We start from the raw sequence: 18,990 nt of genomic DNA, 5'->3' as shown, positions 1-18,990 counted from the left end.
AAGGGTCTTGTTATATCTACTCTATGTACTAACGGCCCTACAAAGGAAAGAAAGATTAAGCAGGAGATGATCTAGTTTTCAGATGCTCTGGAGTAGAACCCGTAGATTCCAGACTTTTTTGTTTTAGGTGGGTTTAGATCCACTCTGAAATATTGGAGGCCCCGCGAGCTTCTCTGCAACCGGAAGGCGGAGGGTCTGCAAAGGAATAAGGGAGTTGAGCGAAATGAGAGCTGAGCCCCAGAAAGGCGGGCGAAGGGGCGGGGCAACCGGAAGGCGGGGCGGAGGGCGGTGTGGGCGGGGCGACCGGCGCAGGCGCAGTAGCGCGCCCCCTCCGTCATGGCGTCGGCGCCGGCCAGTCAGCCGCCGCGGGTGGCGGCGACTTCCCCTCCGGAACCCCGGTCTCCGCCTCCTTCTCCTCCCCCGCCTGCTCGGCGGCGGAGGCGGCGGTGGCGGCAGCGGTTGTCCCTGCCTCTCCGCCACCTCCACCTCGGCCTGTCTCCCGGCCGGCGGCGTTGGCGGGGAGGGGGACAGTAGTAGTAGACGCCCGCCCCTGCCTCACAAGAAGGTGAGTGCCCGCCCCGGCGGCGGGGGCGGCCCCGCCTTCAGCCCCGCGACTCCGCGGCCCAGAGAAGGCCCGGCGCGCTCCGAGGGGCCAAAATGGCCGACCCGGCGGCCCGAGTCCTTCCGCTCTCCACGCCCGCCGCCGCCCGGAGAGGGCGCCGGGGCCCCCAGCGGAGTGTGGAGGGGAAGGGGCGCCTCGCCAGCTGAGGAAGCCGAGGTGTGCGTGAGAGAGGCGGCCAGGGAGAGGCCGGTGGATCCGGAGTGTCAGGGAGGAAGGCGCATCGAGGAGGAAGCCCAAGGTGGAGGGGACAGATCCACAGAGACAAGGCCTGAGACCTGGAGGGGAGCAGACCTCGCTGGGAAATAGAAAGGAGCGGAGTTAGGGATGGGGAGTAGGAAGCAGCACGGGAGCTCGAAGTGGTAGGGACCTGGGAGAAGGAAAAGGGGGTGAAGGTGTTTTTGTTCATCCTCCCCCGAGGACATTCCTGCCGATGATTTTTAGAGAAAGGGAAAGGGAGAGAGACATCGATGTGTCGATTAGTTGCCTCCTGCGCGGCCCCGACCGACCGACCGGCCGGCCGGCTGGGGGGTGGAGCCTGCAGCCCAGGGCCGCGCCCGGTACCGGACTCCCCACCTGCGAGCCTTTGGTCCGCGAGGGAGGCTCCGTCCACGGAGCCCAGCCGGCCGGAGCGGCGGGGCGGTGTGTGCGGGGTCACGCCGGAGTTTCCCTTGGCCTTTTTAGGGTCACCCCCTGATAAGAGAAGCTTCTAAGACTTAAGACAGGCCTAGGGATCGGAGTTTAACTCCGTACCTACCAATGTCCACTAAGACCGAGGCGGACGTTATTAGTCGGCGCTGAAAACTGCAGTAACCCCCGGCCTCGGGGGGAGCGCTGGTCCATTCGGATTGCGCAGACGCCACTGGGCGCTGTAGAGGGAGGAGGCAGGAACGGGAGCGGGTGGGTTCCGGGAGGCGCAGGGCAGCGACAGGTGACAGGGGTGGTCAGTGCGAGTGCAGTTAGCTGTGTCTGCTGGCTGGCCTTAGGAAGTTAGGAGTCTTTCCTCCCTCCGTCCCTGGGGGACTCAGGCCTGTATTTCCCGATTATTGCATTTCAGAGGAATGACTTGCAGGTCCTTGAGAAAGACCAGCCTGAGTTGTAGGAGATACTCACACACACACATCTACAAGGGCCAGAGGAAGGAGTCACAATTGAAAGCCCGTTTTAGTAAGTACTCTTAAAGAGAGATCAGGAGCCCTTGGAACTCGTCCGTAATAGTGTCAACAACAAAAATAAAGTTAAAAAATAAAAATGTTTTAAAAGAGATCAGTAGCCTATCATCAGGTGTTGGCTGGAACAAACAGTAAATTTGGGCTTTTCCTAACAAGCTCAAAAGGGACTAGGTCATCCCAGGAATGCCACCTTAGGCTGCTGAGACCGTGGTTAAAATTTGGGCAAGTTTCTTGGTGCAGGGGTTTAGGAGGAGTGACCCTGCCAAAAGTTTTGGCAATTCTCATCAACACATTTCCTATAACATGAAAGGCTATTTCTTTTTCTTATTTTTAATCTTCACCTGAGAATTTATTTTCCCATTGCTTTTTTAGAGAGAGTGGAAGGGAGGGAGTGAATGGTAGAGAAAGAAAAAAAAAAAAAAAACATGGATATGAGAGACATCCATTGGTTGCTTCCCTCACCCCTTGGATGGGGGGATGGGGGGAGGCGCAGAGGAGAGCCAGGGAGAGGAAGCAACCCAGGTACCAGTCCTGGACCCCAGGAATTGAACCTGAGACCCTTCAGAGCGCAGGCAGACGTTCTAACCACCGAGCACACTGGCCAGAGTGAAAGGCTAATTTTTCTTGTTTCCATCTAAGAGATGTTTAAATTCTTACAAGTCTATACCTGCTGACAGCTTATTCCAAACTGAGATAAGGCTGTAAAGATGGAGTTTGATCCTACTGCAGAAGATCTCAGTAAAACATTTAGCCATCTTCATTTTAATAATTAACTTTTAGTATTTACTGTGTTGCCTTATGTTGCTTTTTGTCTACACAGTGAAAGATGGTGGGAGCCAGAATACCTTAGAATAATTCCCTTCTTCTAGAGGGACAACAGTAAATATAATAGCCTCATAAAAATAATTTTGTTTTTACCCTCTTCCATGATATATTCCATTTTTGTGTGCTTTTCCATAATCTTTTACACGTTTCACTTTGGAGGACTAAAAAAGTAGTAAAATATACATTTTTTTTTTTTTATTCCTCACCCAAAGACATTGTCATTGATTTTTAGAGAGGGAAATGGGGGGGGGGGGGGGGAGAGAGAAAAACACCACATCAATCTGAGAGAAATAGCGATGGCTTGCCTCCCACACCTTCCAGGGCCTGGGATCAAACCTAAAAGCCAGGCATGTGCCCTGACTGGGAATTGAACCCATGACCTTTCAGTGTATGGGAGGATTCTCCTACCAACAGCCACACGGGACAGGGCTAAAATACTAATTTTTTAAGACATTTTGTAAGCACTTCATATAAATTTTATTCACTAAAAATGAAAATTAGAAATAACCAGATTGTGTTCTATTAAGTATCTTAGGACATTTGGAAGAATCCAGATTTTATTTTTTATCCCACTAGATACTAAATCTATTTAGTATCTAGTGGGATAAAAAATAAAATCTGGATTCTTTGTTTTCATACCATCCTGCATATCACCAACAAGCTTAAGCAGTTTATAGGTGTCAAGACTAGTTCAATTTGGCTGTCATAACCAGATCACAGGAAGATTTAGAAACAGTTTCTTATTGAAAAAAGGCTTTTTGCCTGACTGCAATTTCTGTTTTGATTTTGTGTGTGTGTGTGTGTGTGTGATGACTGAGTATATGCAAAATTACTAAAGACTTAATTATATCAATTCACACAATGCTAGCAATAACCTTTTATACTACTTCTGGATGTTATAATGAGAATAGTGAAATGGGAGTCTTTGCTAGTAATAGGTTGTAGTGCTAGTTTCTCCACTAGCTATATGACCCTGAGTAAGTACCAAACTTTTAAACTTTCACAGTCCTAAACTTCTTTTCTTTGGAGTTTTGTCATCTGGAAAGGGGTAATTGGATTAGCCCAATTGGGTGGTTTTCAACCAGGGGTAAACCTGTCCCCAAACTCCACCGCAGAGGACATTTGGCAATGTCTGGAGACGTTTTTTGTTTTTACCACTGGGCAAGGAAGCATAGTGAGAGCAGGGGCTACAGGTTTCTGTTTGGTATAGGCCGGGGATGCTGCAAGCATCCTAAAATGCACGGTGTAACCATACACACAAAGACACAACCAAGGATTCTCCTACCCAAATGTCAGTAATGTTGAGGTTGAGGAACTCTACACTAACCAAATTCTGGGGTCCTTGACAGTTTTAAAATTGTGAGCTGATTTACAGTTTAGTGTTGATAATCATTCCACATCTTGGTTGTGTACTAGACTGGCTGTTCATAAAACTGAACTTTGACCAAAAAATGGCCATCAGATGGCATTCAGAGAGTAATGAAGTCTGTTGATTTAGGGTTGAGACTATTCACTAGGATTTAAAAAACAATATAATTTATTTCAGTAACTGTTCAGTTAACTGGTACTTAACAAATGGTAGATATTTGATATGTTATAGGCCCTGGCTGGTTAGAGCATGGGCCCTGGCCCAGAAGGGTCTCAGGTTCCATCCCAGTCAAGAGCATGTGCCTGGTTTACAGGTTGGACCCGGACCCCAACCTGTTGGATGCAGGAGGCAACCAATCAAAGTGTGTGTCTCTCTCCCTCCCCCCGCTTTTCCCTTTCTATGCTCTAAAAATCAAGGGGAAAATATCCTGGGTTAACAAAAACACTAGTAAGATTCAGTATATTTTCAGTTTAGATATTTATAAAAGCCTTAAATAAGTGACAAAAGTACATGGACAAGAAGAGAAAATAGTGTTGCTTGTTACTTAGCCAGTATCTTATTTTTCTTTAAAAACTTTGTTAGGAGATTGTCCTAGGATTTTAGCAATTACAAAGATCAATAGAAATCTGTAATATGAGATCTAAAAAAAAAAAAAAAAAACTAAGCTAAATGCAATGGTAATGAAAATAGTGTCCAGTTTAGGGGAAGTGATAATTTCAGTACTACAAATAATCACAGTCTGTGTTCTTCAAACTGTAGAATGCTACAACCTTTGTAATGAGTAAATAGTATTCACTATGCAAAATAATACAAAATTTAAAAAGGTAGCATCAAAATTTTCTGAGGGAAGATTTTTTCAACCCCTAGAATTTGCTACTATGCCATCTTTCCTCAAATGGCCCTGTTGCCCACCATGTTCACATAAGTTTGGCACATATGTATTAGTTCAAGTGCCCAACTATGTTAATTTGTAATTTTGTAAGGAATTTCATGGTGCATTAAATACCTGAAAGTTAATTAAACCCAGTTTCACATAGAGGAATTGAACACATGGAGGAATGAGACATAGAGGAAAAGGAAGGACAGATGTGAAAGATACTGATAGAATCTGAGTTTATTCCAAAATCACATTCATCTTTTTACTACTGTGCTTTTCCACTCCACTTCCCACTTCCCTCCTGGGGAATAATTACAACAGCAATAGTAATTTATCTTCCTCTTCATTTATTCTCTGACTTCAATGGGATGAAAGCCTTAGAATTGTCCGTGCTTCCCCACTCTTCTACCTGCTCTCTCCCCAGCTATCAAAAATTCCTTTGATTCAACTTGCAGAATGTCTCTTAAATTCTTCCCTTCTTTTCTGTTTTCACTACCACAATTCAGGTTCAGCCCAATAATCTCTTGCCTGACATACCCTCCTTACCAATATCCCTATTTTGAGTCTCTTCTTCCCCTATTGACTGCAGAATTAAATTTAAATGCCCAAATAAGGCCTATTATGATTGGCCCATTTTACCTTTATAGCACTGTCCTCTGCCTTATGCATATCTTGTTTATCTAAAGTAGATATGCCTTTCCTAATGCCTTCCTCCAGAATACCTTTCCTTTACTCATTTTTTCTTTAAATTTTGCCTATCTCCTAAGGATCAATTCAAGTCCATTCTCCACAAATCCTTTCCCAAACTCCTAAGCAAGAAGACATTGTACCTTCCTACGTTTTATAGCACTTAACAGGTTTTTATCCTGCATTGTAGTTCTTTGCATATAATTTTACAAAATTGTAAATTCCTTGATATTAGGAAGTGTCTTCTTCCCTAATTTATAATTCTCAACGAGTGGGACAACCATGTATAATAGAAAGAGTCGAGATAAACCAAAGTTTAAGATCCAACTCTGTCATTTAACACATGTGATGAACTATTTTAATCTCTTTGTATCCTGATATCTTAATCTTCAAAATGTGGGAAATTCCAGTCATTTTGCAGAGGTAAAAGATGGAAAGAATAATCTATTACCTTGTTTAATACAGTAGTCAATAAATACCTCTTTTTCCCTATCGTGTCCCACAGTACCCACCATACTACCTTAAAGACAAAATTAAATTAATAGTGATAAAGTTTAATAAAGCCCAAAGGCATGGAGAACTTGAACTAAGTCATGTTATGGGAATTGAAAAAGTGAAGAGAGAGCCCAGCTGGTAAATGGCTCAATTGGTTGGGCATGATCCAGTGCACAGAAAGTTTTCTGGTTTCATTCCCGGTAGGGGGCATGCAGGAGGCAGCGGATGTATGTTTTGCTCTCCAATGGATGTTTCTCTCTAAAAAGCAATAAACCCTAGCAAGTTTGGCTCGCTGGTTAGAGCATTGTCCCTTGGACTGAATGGTCCTGGGTTCGATGATGGGCAGGTGCACATGCCTCCATTGCAGGCTCGATCCCTGCATGTGGGTGGCAACCAGTTGATGTGTCTCTCCTATCAATGTTCCTTTACCCTCCCACTCTCTCTAAAAAAATTTTTAATAGAAATCAATAAAAATTTTTAAAGAAAAATTAGGAGGTAGATTTGATAAAAACTTTATAAAGCTAGAATTGATATGAATCAGGACTTGATAGGGAGATTATGGCTGAGATTTTGAGCTTGGGAATATGATACTATTTAAGAGATAATGGCAAAGTAAGAGCTTGGTGAGTGAAGGAGTTAAAAGGTGACTCAAAGTTTCTTATTTTAGTGTCAGCTGTCGACAAGAAAACGTTCAAACCTATAGAGAATTTTTATGAGTTTATTTGAGCCAAACTGGTAACACATGCCAGGAAGCAAGATCTCAAATGCTACAGAGAATAAGTTTTGCAATTTATTTTATGCATTTTAAATAAGGAAGGAACTAAGGAAAATTACATGGCGGGGGCAAGGGGGAGCAAAGCAGGGACTGAATTACAAGATAGTTAAGGTGATATGCTTTCTTGAGATGTGGTTATTGCAAAGATGTATTGACCTAGGTCAGCATTTTCAACCTTTTTTCTTCTCAGGGCACACAGTAAACTAATTATTAAAATTCTGTGACACCAAAAAAATATATATATATACTTTTTGCTGATCTGACAAAAAAATAGGTATAATTTTGATGGATTTACAACCCTTTTTGCTCCCAAGTGACTTTTTTTTAATAAGGTTTTTTTATTTCCGAGAGGAAGGGAGAGGAAGAAAGAGAAACATTAGTGATAAGAGAGAATCATTGATCTGGCTGCCTACTGCATGCCCCCCAGTGGGGATGGAGCCTGCAACTCAGGCATGTGCCCTGAATGGTTCATAGGTCGACGCTCAACCACTGAGCCTGGCCAAGTGATTTTTAAAAAATCAGGTGCCTAGTCCTGGCCAGTTTTCTCAGTGGTTAGAGTGTCGGCCCTCAGACTGAAGTGTCACGGGTTCAATTCCAATCAAGGGCATGTATCCCAGTGGCAGCCTCGAGTCCTGAGCCCCAGTCTCTCTCACATCGATATTTCTCTCTCTGTCTCTCCACCTCCCTTCCACTCTCTAAAAATCAATGGAGCCCTAGCTGGTTTGGCTCAGTGGATAGAGCGTCAGCCTGTGGACTGAGGGGTCCCGGGTTCGATTCCGGTCAAGGGCACATGCCTGGGTGGCGGGCTCGATCCCCAGTGGGGGACGTGCCAGGGACAGCCAGTCAGTGATTCCCTGTCATCATTGATGTCTCTATCTCTCTCTCCCTCTCCCTTCCTCTCTGAAATCAATAAAAATATTTTTAAAAAAGAAAAAAGAAAAATCAATGGAGAAAATATCCTCAGGTGAGAATTAACAAAAATAAATAATCAGGTGCCTATATTTGTATGTAAGAATTTCTGGTACCAAAAATTAGCCAATCAGAAGCAGCCGTATTACGCAACATAACCAATAAGATACAACTCTGTTAAATGACATATATTTATGGTTCAAGGCGTGGCTCAGTGGTTGAGCATGAACCTGTGAACCAAGAAGTTACGGTTCAATTCCCAATATGGGGTGTGCAAGAGGCAGCCAGTCAGTGATTCTGTCGCATCATTGATGTTTCTATCCCTCTTCCTCTCTGAAATCAATAAAGTGGTCCCCTAAGGGGGCTTCTCCTTTAAAAAAATAAAAAGAGAGAGAGATACAGGGTATTCACACCCCAAGGCTATTGTTGTGTTAGCTGTTTTCTTTTTTTCTTCACATTCTAAGGGAAAAGAGGTCAGTGCCCCTGTCTGAATAGTCAAGTATTGCATGTTTAAAAAATTCTTGAGGCACACAGGTTGAAAATCTCTGACTTAGAAACAATGCATTGTTTCATGCACAGAAACAGTGGTCAGGGCTTGTTTAAAACAAAAATAAACCTTTTACTAAAAAGTTGTATGCCTGGAGCATGACTACCCACCATGACCTGCCCTGATAGGAATTCATGGTCAATCACCCTGTGAGATTACTTTCCATAGAACCTCTTCTTTTCTGTCCACACAGCTTAGAACATTCACTTTCAGGAATTAGGCAATCTGGTATTAAGGGTTGAATAGTGAGGGAAATTGTTGTTCTAATTTAGGGTATCCTGAGCTTCCAAGTGACTAGTCTTCAGAAAACTTTCCATCTTTGCTAGTTTTAGTTGTTACAATATTTACCTGGTGTTATTAAACATTTTTAATGTCACATCATCATGTTCAAGTTGATTATATTAATTCTGATTCAAGGGAAGTTCTGAAAGTCCTTTTAGCTAAACTTTTTACCTTGCCTGACTTAAGAATCTAATGTAATTTACATTATATACTTTTAAACAACTAAAAAATAATTTAGAGGAATACTATATATTATAGAGAAATATTTTTAAATATTCATTAAATCCTTTATAATATTTTTCTGATTTATAATTCTTGAACATAATATTTTTAAGCAAACCTTTTAATCTATACACTGGTATTGTAAAGTAAGCTTAGTTTGAAGATTTCGTGTAGAACCTTTAAATAAATTTATTATAGCATTTTTAATTACAAAGTAATATATGTTCTTTGCAAAAATTTAAACAGCCCTGGCCAGTGTGGCTCGGTTGGAGCATTGTCCTATACACTGAAAGGTTGTGGGTTCAATTCCCAGTCAAGTCACATTCCTTGGTTGCGGGTTCAATCCCTGTTTGGGGTGGGTAATGGAGGCAACAAATCTCTCTCTTTCCTCTCCCCTTTCCTTCCCCTCTCTTAAAAAACAAAAAACAAAACAAAAAATCAAGCATTTCCTTAAGTGGGATTAAAACAAATTTTAAACAATACAGATGTGCAGAGAGCAAAATGTTGAGTGTTCTCCCATACTCTTTTTCTAACCCTATTTCCCAAACTCCATTAAGTTTAGTATATATCTTCAGATTTTTCCTATGGGTGTTGAGCTAACACACAAGATGAGACCATCAAATCAAACTCAAATGAATCAGTAATATTACCTAGTATCAAGGTTTACTAATTACTTCAAGGGTACAGGCAATTGAGAGGCTTTAATGAAACAGCAATGTCTAATACATGGAAGATGGCTTCTCAGAACATGTTTCCCCACATTGATCATGCATCTCTGACCCAGAATAATAGATGAGGTGTCTGAGAGTCACCTCACACAGTGGAAATGTTAAAATTATGAATCTGCATTTTAGCTTATATGACAGTCTTCAGGAAATTATGCCTCAGGGATCCTGGATTTATTATAGGTAATCTGTAGCCAGGGACAACTTGCAGAGAGCAGTTCAGATATAAGTTCCCCTCCTCCTAGCAAATATCATTTGACTCTTTACCCAAGGTCCAGAGATCACCTGCCTTCTTCCCTCTTCCTCCTCCCAGGAAAGGGAGTGAATGGATTACAGTACAGCTCTAACTCCTCCATATAGTCAATACATGTGTATATATTTAAATTTTTGTTCTATATGTTGAGTTTTTATATTAAAATTGGATTTTAGATCAATAGGTAGATATGTAGGTAGGTAGAGTTCTACATCTATACACAGTTAATACATCATCATTTCTCTGTGGTTCCAACACAATTATTTAAATGGCCATATAGGACATATTTTGGTGTTCCATGATTTGCATTGTATTTATAAACTAGTAAACTTCCATAAATAAATTTCAACCGTTAGGAACTCTAGATAGTATAGACCTCAAGTATAAATGTAGGTAGTCATTTTTATATAGATTATTTATTGTGGTGAGAAACACTTTTAGCAAATATTCTAGAAGTTAATATAGCCGTGAGTGGCTTGTCTAATCCTTATTTAGTGAGCCTTGCTTATGGTCATGTTTGTGCCAAATGTAGAGGACAGTTGCCTACCATGGGTAACGATGGTTTGTGGTTCCTTCATGGGATTCTCAGATGACATTAGTGGTATAACTCTAATTAGTGACTATCTTAAAATAGACTATTTCTTGAGATGTCTTCTATAAAAAGAAATTCCAAGGCTGGATTTCTTAGACCAGCCTCTCAAAACTAGAACTACAGATAATTTCCATAAAGTCCAGATTCCTACTAGTGACCCAGTAACTTCTCCTTCAGAATAGTTTTTTCTGGACTAAGTAAAAATATCTATATATATAAAAGGTTAATATGCAAAGTATCCCCTCAGGAGTTCAATCACTCGCTATGACGTGCTCTGACCACAAGGGGGTGACAAGGCAGGCCCCAGCCAGCAGCCAGAAGGAAGACCCCTATTGGCCCTAATCGCCGGCCAGGCCTAGGGACCCTACCCATGCACGAATTTTGTGCACTAGGCCTCTAGTTAATTATCATATTTATCATCATAGGCTTACTAAATGTTTCTATACCAAAGTTCTAATGAGCAAAAAGCTAATAGTATGGTTTTCCAAGCACTCAGGAAATTAAGATTTGAGATGGTACATGAAAGGATATCTAGTTGAAAATTAAAAGTTTGGCTCAGTGGATGGAGCGTCGGCCTGCGGACTCAAGGGTCCCAGGTTTGATTCTGGTCAGAGGTGTATGCCCGTGTTGTGGGCTCCATTCCCAGCGGGGGGGGGGGGGGGGGGGGGCATGTGCAGGAGGCAGCTGATCAATGATTCCCTCTCATCATTGATGTTTCTATCTCTTCCTTTCCCTTCCTCTCTGAAATTAAAATAAAAAGAATAAAAGTACTATCTTATGGACTCTTTCCCCCTCCCCATGTGGGAGTTTGTGCTGTGAGATTCTTTCCCCTTCCCCACATAGGAGTCTGTACTTGTTCTTTAATAAATTTCCACCTTTGCTATACCATCTTCAAAAAAAAAAGTACTATCTTAAGTTTTAATATGATCTATCTTACCTTCCTTTATTTTAGTCATAAATACCACTTAACTGAACAAAAATTAAACTTTTTACAGATACCTTTTGTAAAAGGCATATCTGGAGTAGTACTATAGTTTGAATCACAAAGGATTTCACATTATATAGTAGGTTGAAAATAAAGGGCTTCTAAATCATAGGATTATTTCTACTGAAGCTAATACTTTAATTTGAAAACAAGCAAAACTATTTTTAAACTCTTAGTTCAGACTAAATATATTAAACATTATGAGGTGTAAATATGGGGTCAACTTTGTTCTAAAATAAACTAAATATTTTCCAGGATAAAATATATGCTCAAAAAGTGATCTTTACTTTCGGATTTACAGGAAGCAAAATAAGCAATTGAAGATGGAGTTTGTGAATTTTCAGATGATCTTTGTTGATGATATAATTCTAAACTTTGAATGTTTTAATCTTTAAAACAATATTTTGGTTGTTTCCAGGTAACTAGGAGTGAAGTTATGGACAAAAATTAGTTTTCTAATCTTTGTATCATGTTTTCTAGCTCCCCAGTTGTTGCACAGTCTCACTGTTTGGGGAAAGTTTATGCTAGAGAACTGAAGGCAATTAATGGGTGAATATGATCAGATTTCTCCACCAAGTTCTCAGCCTGATAAGGGTAAGATTCCATTTACCTCTTTATTGATCTCTGCACCATCTGTGGTCTCCCATGACTCCTTTCTTTTATTTAGCATGTCTTCAAAGTTCATACATGTTGTACCATATGTCAGTACTTCATTCATTTTTATTGATAAACTAGCGTTCCCGTTGCAGGAAAAATCCTGCAATAGGGTTTCCTGCTGCACTCTACCCCACCCTGCCTGCTCTCCTCCCTTGTCCCCTGCCCCGCGATCTCCGCCAGCCCCCTTGCTTTTCTAACTTCTCCACCAGCCCGCTCTCCTTCCTTCTCCCCCGGCCCCGCCTCCGCTCCTCCCTTCTCCCCCGGCCCGCCTTCTCTGCCAACCCGCCTGCTGTTCCCTTCTCCCCCGGCCCCGCCTCCGCTTTTCCCTTCTCCCCCGGCCCCGCCTCCGCTCCTCCCTTCTCCCCTGGCCCCGCCTCCGCTCCTCCCTTCTCCCCTGGCCCCGCCTCCGCCCCTCCCTTCTCCCCCGGCCACGCCCCTTCTCCCCCGGCCCTGCCTGCTCAACTTCCTTCTCCCCCAGCCCCACCTCCGCTCCTCCCTTCTCCTCCCCCCGGCTTGCTTGCTTCTCTGCAGCTTTGCTCCCTTCTGCAGCTCTTGGCTTCTTTCTACGCTGTCACGATATGCAAATTAGCCGCCATCTTTGTTGGGATAATTTGCATATTCGTCCTGATTGGTTGTGGGCATGGCTTGGCTGGTGGGCGTGGCTTGGGTGTAGCGAAGGTGCGGTCAATTTGCATATTTGTCTATTATTAGATTAGATAATATTCCATTGTATGAATATCCACATTTTATTCATTCATCAGTTAATGGACATTGAGTTGTTTCTACTTTTTAGCTGTTATGAATAATGCTGCTATGAACATTTGTATACAAGTTTTTGTGTGGATATAGGTTTTCAATTCTCTTGGGTATATATCTAAGAGTGAAATTGCTGGGTAATATGGTAACTGTATTTTTAACATTTTGAGGAACTCCTAAACTGTTTTCCAGAGTAGCTACAGCATTTTATATCCCAACCAATATTGAATGAAGTTTCCATCCATAAACTTAATGTCATTTGTCATTTAGATGATTTGTCATTTTGATTAGTCATTCTAGTGAGTGTGAAGTAAAATCTTTTTTTTCCTTTTCTTATTTTTTCTTTTTTATTGAATTTATTGGAGTGACATTGGTTAATGAAATGATAGGTTTCGGGTGTACAATTCTATAACTCACCATCTGTATATTGTACTGTGTATAAAATCTTTTTATTATTAAAATTTTCCAAACAGAAAGTAGAGAAAAGTAGTATGAACACTCATGCACCCATAATTCAGTTTCAGTAATTATCGACATCTTTTCAATCTTGTTAGTGGCTTTTTAAATACAGTTTTATTAAAGTATAGTTGATATACAATAAGCTGTATACATTTAAAGTATACAATTTGATGGTTTTTGACAGATGTATATGCCCATAAAATTACCAACACAATCAAGGTGGTAGACATATCCATACCAAAAAAAATGCCCTTTATAATCATTTCCTCCCACCTCTTCCTGCTTAATCTCAAAGCAGTCACTGTTTAAAAAAAAAAAAGTCACTGTTACTATAGTTTAACTTGCTTTTTCTAATGTTTTATGTAAATGGTATCATCTAAGTACTCTTTTGTTATACTTCTTTCACTCAGCATAATTATTTTGAGATTCATCCATGTTGTTGAGTGTATCAATAGTTTATTCCTTTTTACCACTGATAGTATTCCATTATATGAATACTAGAGGCCCGGTGCACAAAATTTGTGCACAGAGGGTGGGGGGGAGGGAGGTCCCTCAGCCCGGCCTGGACCTTCTCGCAATCCGGATCCCTCTCACAATCTGAGACTGCTGGCTCCTAACCGCTCGCCTGCCTGCCTGCCTGATTGCCCCTAACCACCTGCCTGCCTGCCTAATCACCCCTAACCACTCTGCATGCCTGCCTGATCACCCCTAACCACTCTGCCTGCCTGCCTGATTGCCGCTAACTGCTCACCTGCCTGCCTGATTGCCCCTAACTGCCTCTGCCTCGGGCTCTGCCGCTGCAGCTTCTTCTGGAATGATGTCCAGAAGGTCATTCAACTGTCTGGTCTAATTAGCATATTATGCTTTTATTATTATAGATACCAGTGTTTATTTGATTTATCCATTCACCTGTTGATCAACATTTGGTTGTTTTCTTTTCTGAGGCTACTACAAATCAAATAAAGCTACTTTGAATATACATGTATATATAGGTCTTTGTATAGAGATATATTTCCTTTTCTTTTGGGTAAATATTTAGGAGTAGAATAATCAGCCCCTATGGTTGGTATCTGTTTAACTTCTTCAGAAACTGCCAAACTGTTTGTGAAGTGCTTTACCATTTTACATCTCCACCAACAATGTAAGAGAATTCCAATTGTTGTGCATCCTCACCAACACTGGTATTGTCAGTCTTTTTCATTTCAGTAATTCTAATACGTGCATGGTGGTACCTCATTATGGTTTTATTTGACATTGACTTGACAGCTAATGATATCTTTTCATGTGTTTTTTGGCCATTGCATATATTCTTTTCTGAAGTGTCTGTTCAAATTTTTGTATATATTTAATCAAATATTTGTTATATTATTTTATTCTATTCAGAATTGTTATACTGTTTAAGTTGAATAGTAGCTAAAATTTCTAACTTACCAAATTAGGCTTCATGTAGACTTCCTTTTTAATCTCAGATGTCCAGATAAGATATCATTAGTGACTCTGGAGTGCTATGTTAGGTTTATTTTTCTTTTAAAGGGAGGACTGTTCAATGCTGCACAGGTTATGCTAATTTTTGGAGATAAAATGTATCACCAGAAATATCTAGGAGTTATCATCTCATAATCAGTACATTCTCTGCTGCATTTGTACTTAGGCAGGGTTTTAGGCAGTGTAAAGAAAGGGAGGCAGGAATAGTACTGTCGTCCCCCCCAAAAAAAGTCAAAGAAGCAAATAAAAACTAGTATATGTACTCTAACTTTTTTCTGAAACTTTTCTGTACATCAATTTAACTCCCTTTCAGCTTTCATCTCCTTTTCCTCCCTTAGCCCTCCCACCAGTAGTCTGATAGAGAACAAACCAGAAGGCATCCTAGAATGCTTCCCCACCAATCAGAAGTAGCGGAATGAAATCCAAGTCCTACATAGAAGAGGCGGAACTCTGTTCTCTCATTTTCCCTCGTGCCCTGTATCTGAGAGTTTTATCTCATAGCTGAATTTCCAATTTCTAGTATTCCCAAACCATTTTATAAACATCCTTTTATTTTTTTTAAGTCCTATAGTACTCTAGTTAGGTGAGTATGTGTGTTTATTTAATATTGTTTGGGAGAAAACAATATACAGAAACTAATAGAATATAGAAAATATATGAACATTTAGATCAGGCTACCCACCATGTGTTCCTATCACACATCTCTACATACCTTACATTTTTAGCCCTACAACAAAATCTTATATGTCAGCTCCTTTCTGCCCCCTCATCCCTCTTCTGAGAAAGATCAAGTTCCTTGTGAGTAGCCTAGAAGATATTTGACTATCCAGATGTTCCTTTTTGGCATATAAAGTCATGATATTTAACTTTTATACTGAGTTAGGTTTTAATTTGTTTGGACTTCTATGCTTTGTATTGTTTTGTTTTGAAGCTCTCTTCAAGAACAAAGATATATTCAGAATAAAATAATCTAATAAAAATAAATTTCTTTTATCTTCTTTACAGAAAATCCCTTGTTGTCAACCTAATGAAGCATTCAAAGAAGACATATGACTCTTTTCAAGATGAACTTGAAGATTATATCCAAGTGCAGAGAGCCAGAGGCTTAGAACCAAAGACTTGTTTCAGACAGATGAGAGGGGACTATTTGGAAACCTGTAGGGACAAAGAAGAGGTTGATTTCAGACCCAGGTATAGAAGGTTTGATCAAAGACTCCCAACTGAAACCATCCAGACCCACCCAAGGTCATGCAGTGTTTCACAAACAGTGGAAAACCAGTTACCTCAGTGGCTACCAGCTCATGACAGCATGAGATACTGTCAATTCACCAGGGACTGTTTCTCAGAAAAACCAGCACCCCTGAACCTTAGTCATCAAGAGTATAATTATAGCTCATACTGTGTAGAATCTAGAGTTTACAAGCACTTCTCAGAAAACAGTACCAGTGCCCATAAACCCGGTCATGAACGGATGCACCAGAAGAGAAAACGGCACCCAGAAGGCAGAGAAAAATCGGAGGAGAAGCAGCCCGAGCATAAGAGGAAAAAAGATTGTGAGGAAACAGATTTAGACAAACACAGGAGCATCCAAAAAAGCAGCACCGAGGTAGAAACAGTCAGGATCAGCACAGAGAAGCTTAAGAATCAAAGGGAGAGAAAAAGACGAGATGTAGCCTCTAAGAAAGAGGATCGTAAGCGTAGAAAAGAGAAAAAGGAGCAAGGCAAAGAAAGGACAGAGGAGGAAATGCTTTGGGACCAGTCTATTCTTGGATTTTGAAGCTCTTGGGTTGATTCTCCTGAGGTTAAACTGAAAAATCATTGAGGAGCTTGGCAGTATGATGTTCATGTTCATAGCACTTTTCTCATGGAAACAGGTACTTCAAGTGAACAGCAAGTATTTAGGCCTTGGCCAGGTAGCTCAGTTAGTTGGAGTGTGGTCCCACTAAGCCAAGCTTTCAGGTTCAATCCCTGGTTAGGGCACATACAAGAAGCAACCAATGAATGCACAAATAAGTGAAACAACAATTGATGTTTCATTCCCTCTCTCTCTCAAATAAATTAAATAAATAAATAAATAAATCTTTAAAATATTTAGTATGCCTGATAACTCCAACATGGAAATTACTTTTCATTTTCTAGAAACTTCATTACATTTTTCTTACATATAATGTAATTTCCCTTAATTAGAGTGGCTTTGCTTTTATTCATCAAATTGCTATGATGATGGAAATATTTTTCCCTTGGGAAGTCATTTATTTTGAATGGAGGATTAATAGGCTTTGTAGAATCTATTTCTTAATTGGGTTTGTTTTAGTTTGGGTTGGGGTATTTTTATATTCATTAGTTTTCTCAAATCAATTTACCCTTTTTTCCTCTGCTAGATATGTATTTTGTGGGGGTTTTTTGAAGCTCTTTGTATTTTATAGATTGAATAATGAAAAATGAAATACATTAAAATAATAGGTTACATATAGTTTCAAAAGTTTCAAAGAGTATACAAAATCCATTTATAAAAAGTGTTTATAATAAAGTTCTAATTTCTACATTTGTTGTTCTGTATCAATGATCTGTTCCCATTTGATGATGATTTTCTTCTGGAAGAGTAATAACTGAGCAGTTTGTATATAAAAGGCAAGGTCTTTGGGGTAGGCCACACTACAGTTATAAAAATTCCTTATCTGCTATACCTTGCTCATTGATATTTAAACCCATTTTATCCCTCTCTCTCAATCCTCTTTCATGTAACCAGTCTCCCTACCTTTGCTGAGCTGCTGCCTTACTCAGCCTTACTCCTCTCTGGGTCACCACCTTACCTAGCCTTCTAAATCACACACACACACACGTCTGTGCCCACCATTCTCTGAATATTCTCTCATATACTCTGAGGCCGGTGACTCTCTCCTTCCCTTGGAGGCCAGTGGTAAACCTGTTTCTTCACCCATGGTCCCTCCAGGAAGTCCCTAGACCCCCTGGAATCCAGCCAGCACCTATCTGCAGGGTGCCTTTACACACCACACCTCTTGGATTCTATCCCTGCTCCTTAAAGGGGCAGGTTCAAACTTCAGACTTGGAAGGAGACTGGACTAGGTGCCAGTGTAATCTCTGAGCTTCAGCATCCCTCCATGTAAAATGGAGAGAGCAGTGCAGTTTCCTTTCTGGTGGCTGTGGAGATGAACAACCATGTTCAGTGCTTGCCAAAGCCAGGGCTACCTAACATCAGCTGTTATGAATTCTGGTCTCCAGGCAATCCAGGATACAGTTGGGTATCCATCCTGCCTGTGAGGGTTGTTCTTTTATTTACCTACTAGAGGCCTGGTGCATGAAATTTGTGCACAGAGGGGGTTTCCTCAGCCCAGCCTGCACACTCTTCAATCTGGGACATCCCTCACAATCCTGGACGACTGGCTCCTAACCACTCGCCTGCCTGCCTGATGGCCTGATCACCCCTACCTTGCCCCCCTGCTGGCCTGATTGCCCTTATCTTGCCCCGCTGCCTGCCTGATTGCCCCTAACCTCTCTGTCTGCCTGCCTAATTGCTCCTAACTGCCTCTGCCTGCCTGATTGCCCCTAATTGCACTCCCCTGCTGGACTGATTGCCCCTAACTGCCTCTGCCTCAGCCCCCACCACCATGGCTTTGTCTGGAAGGAAGTTGGACATCTGGAAGATGGCTGGTTAACCCGGTCTAATTAGCATATTACCCTTTTAGTAGTATAGATAGAATATATAGGATAGAATTGCATAAATGGGGGGAAAAGCCTTTTTCAGCAGGAGGAGATGCTCTTGGCAGACAAAAACACATAATCCCTATATCTGGACTGATAGCCAGCTATATGCACTATACTGCCAAACCGGTCATTAAAAAATTGAATCACTTTCTTACACCTTACACCAAATAGCTGTTGCCCTTAAAACCCCTCCTCAGCCCCCACCTTAGGTTCTGCCTTCACAGTTCACCCAGAGTAGGTTCTGATTGGTCGGTTTCTATACCAGTCAGCATCAAAAGCTCCACCTCCTAGGCAGTCATTGGCTCCTCACAATTCATCCAGATTTGGTTCTGATTGGTCAGTTTCTATGCCAGTCAGCACCTCCAGGCCTATCTCCAGGCCAGATCATAGAGGTGGGACTGATCAGCAGCCACCCCAAGCTGCTGGCGAGCAGGCTGAACTGCCAACCTCTGGGGGAGAGAGAGTGGCTTGGCTGCTGGTGAGGGAGAGAGAAGCAGGGTGTGATCAGCCCCACCTTTCTCTCTCTCTCTGAGAGGTCAGCAGTTCAGTCCTCTCGCCTGCTGCGTGCACAGC

At 41.5% G+C, this 18,990-nt stretch overlaps 1 protein-coding gene across 1 annotated transcript; it reads left to right on the top strand.

The window, feature by feature from the left end:
- The first annotated feature begins 418 nt into the window (after window positions 1-418).
- On the top strand, window positions 419-17,234 carry KRCC1 (lysine rich coiled-coil 1). The gene is made up of 3 exons (XM_079792099.1): window positions 419-565; window positions 11,815-11,928; window positions 15,697-17,234. The coding sequence occupies exon 3, from the start codon at window positions 15,719-15,721 to the stop codon at window positions 16,466-16,468; it is 750 nt and encodes a 249-aa protein (XP_079648225.1). The 5' UTR covers window positions 419-565; window positions 11,815-11,928; window positions 15,697-15,718; the 3' UTR covers window positions 16,469-17,234.
- The last annotated feature ends 1,756 nt before the right edge of the window (window positions 17,235-18,990 follow it).

This window comes from Cnephaeus nilssonii (assembly GCF_951640355.1).
Source record: "Cnephaeus nilssonii genome assembly, chromosome: 15".
NCBI classification, from domain to species: Eukaryota; Metazoa; Chordata; class Mammalia; order Chiroptera; family Vespertilionidae; genus Cnephaeus; species Cnephaeus nilssonii.
This window is presented reverse-complemented; position numbering and strand designations above follow the sequence as displayed.

What these genes read in the sequence shown, in the direction of transcription:
- KRCC1 (XM_079792099.1), top strand. Translation starts at nt 15,719, where the DNA reads ATGAAGCATTCAAAGAAGACATATGACTCTTTTCAAGATGAACTTGAA.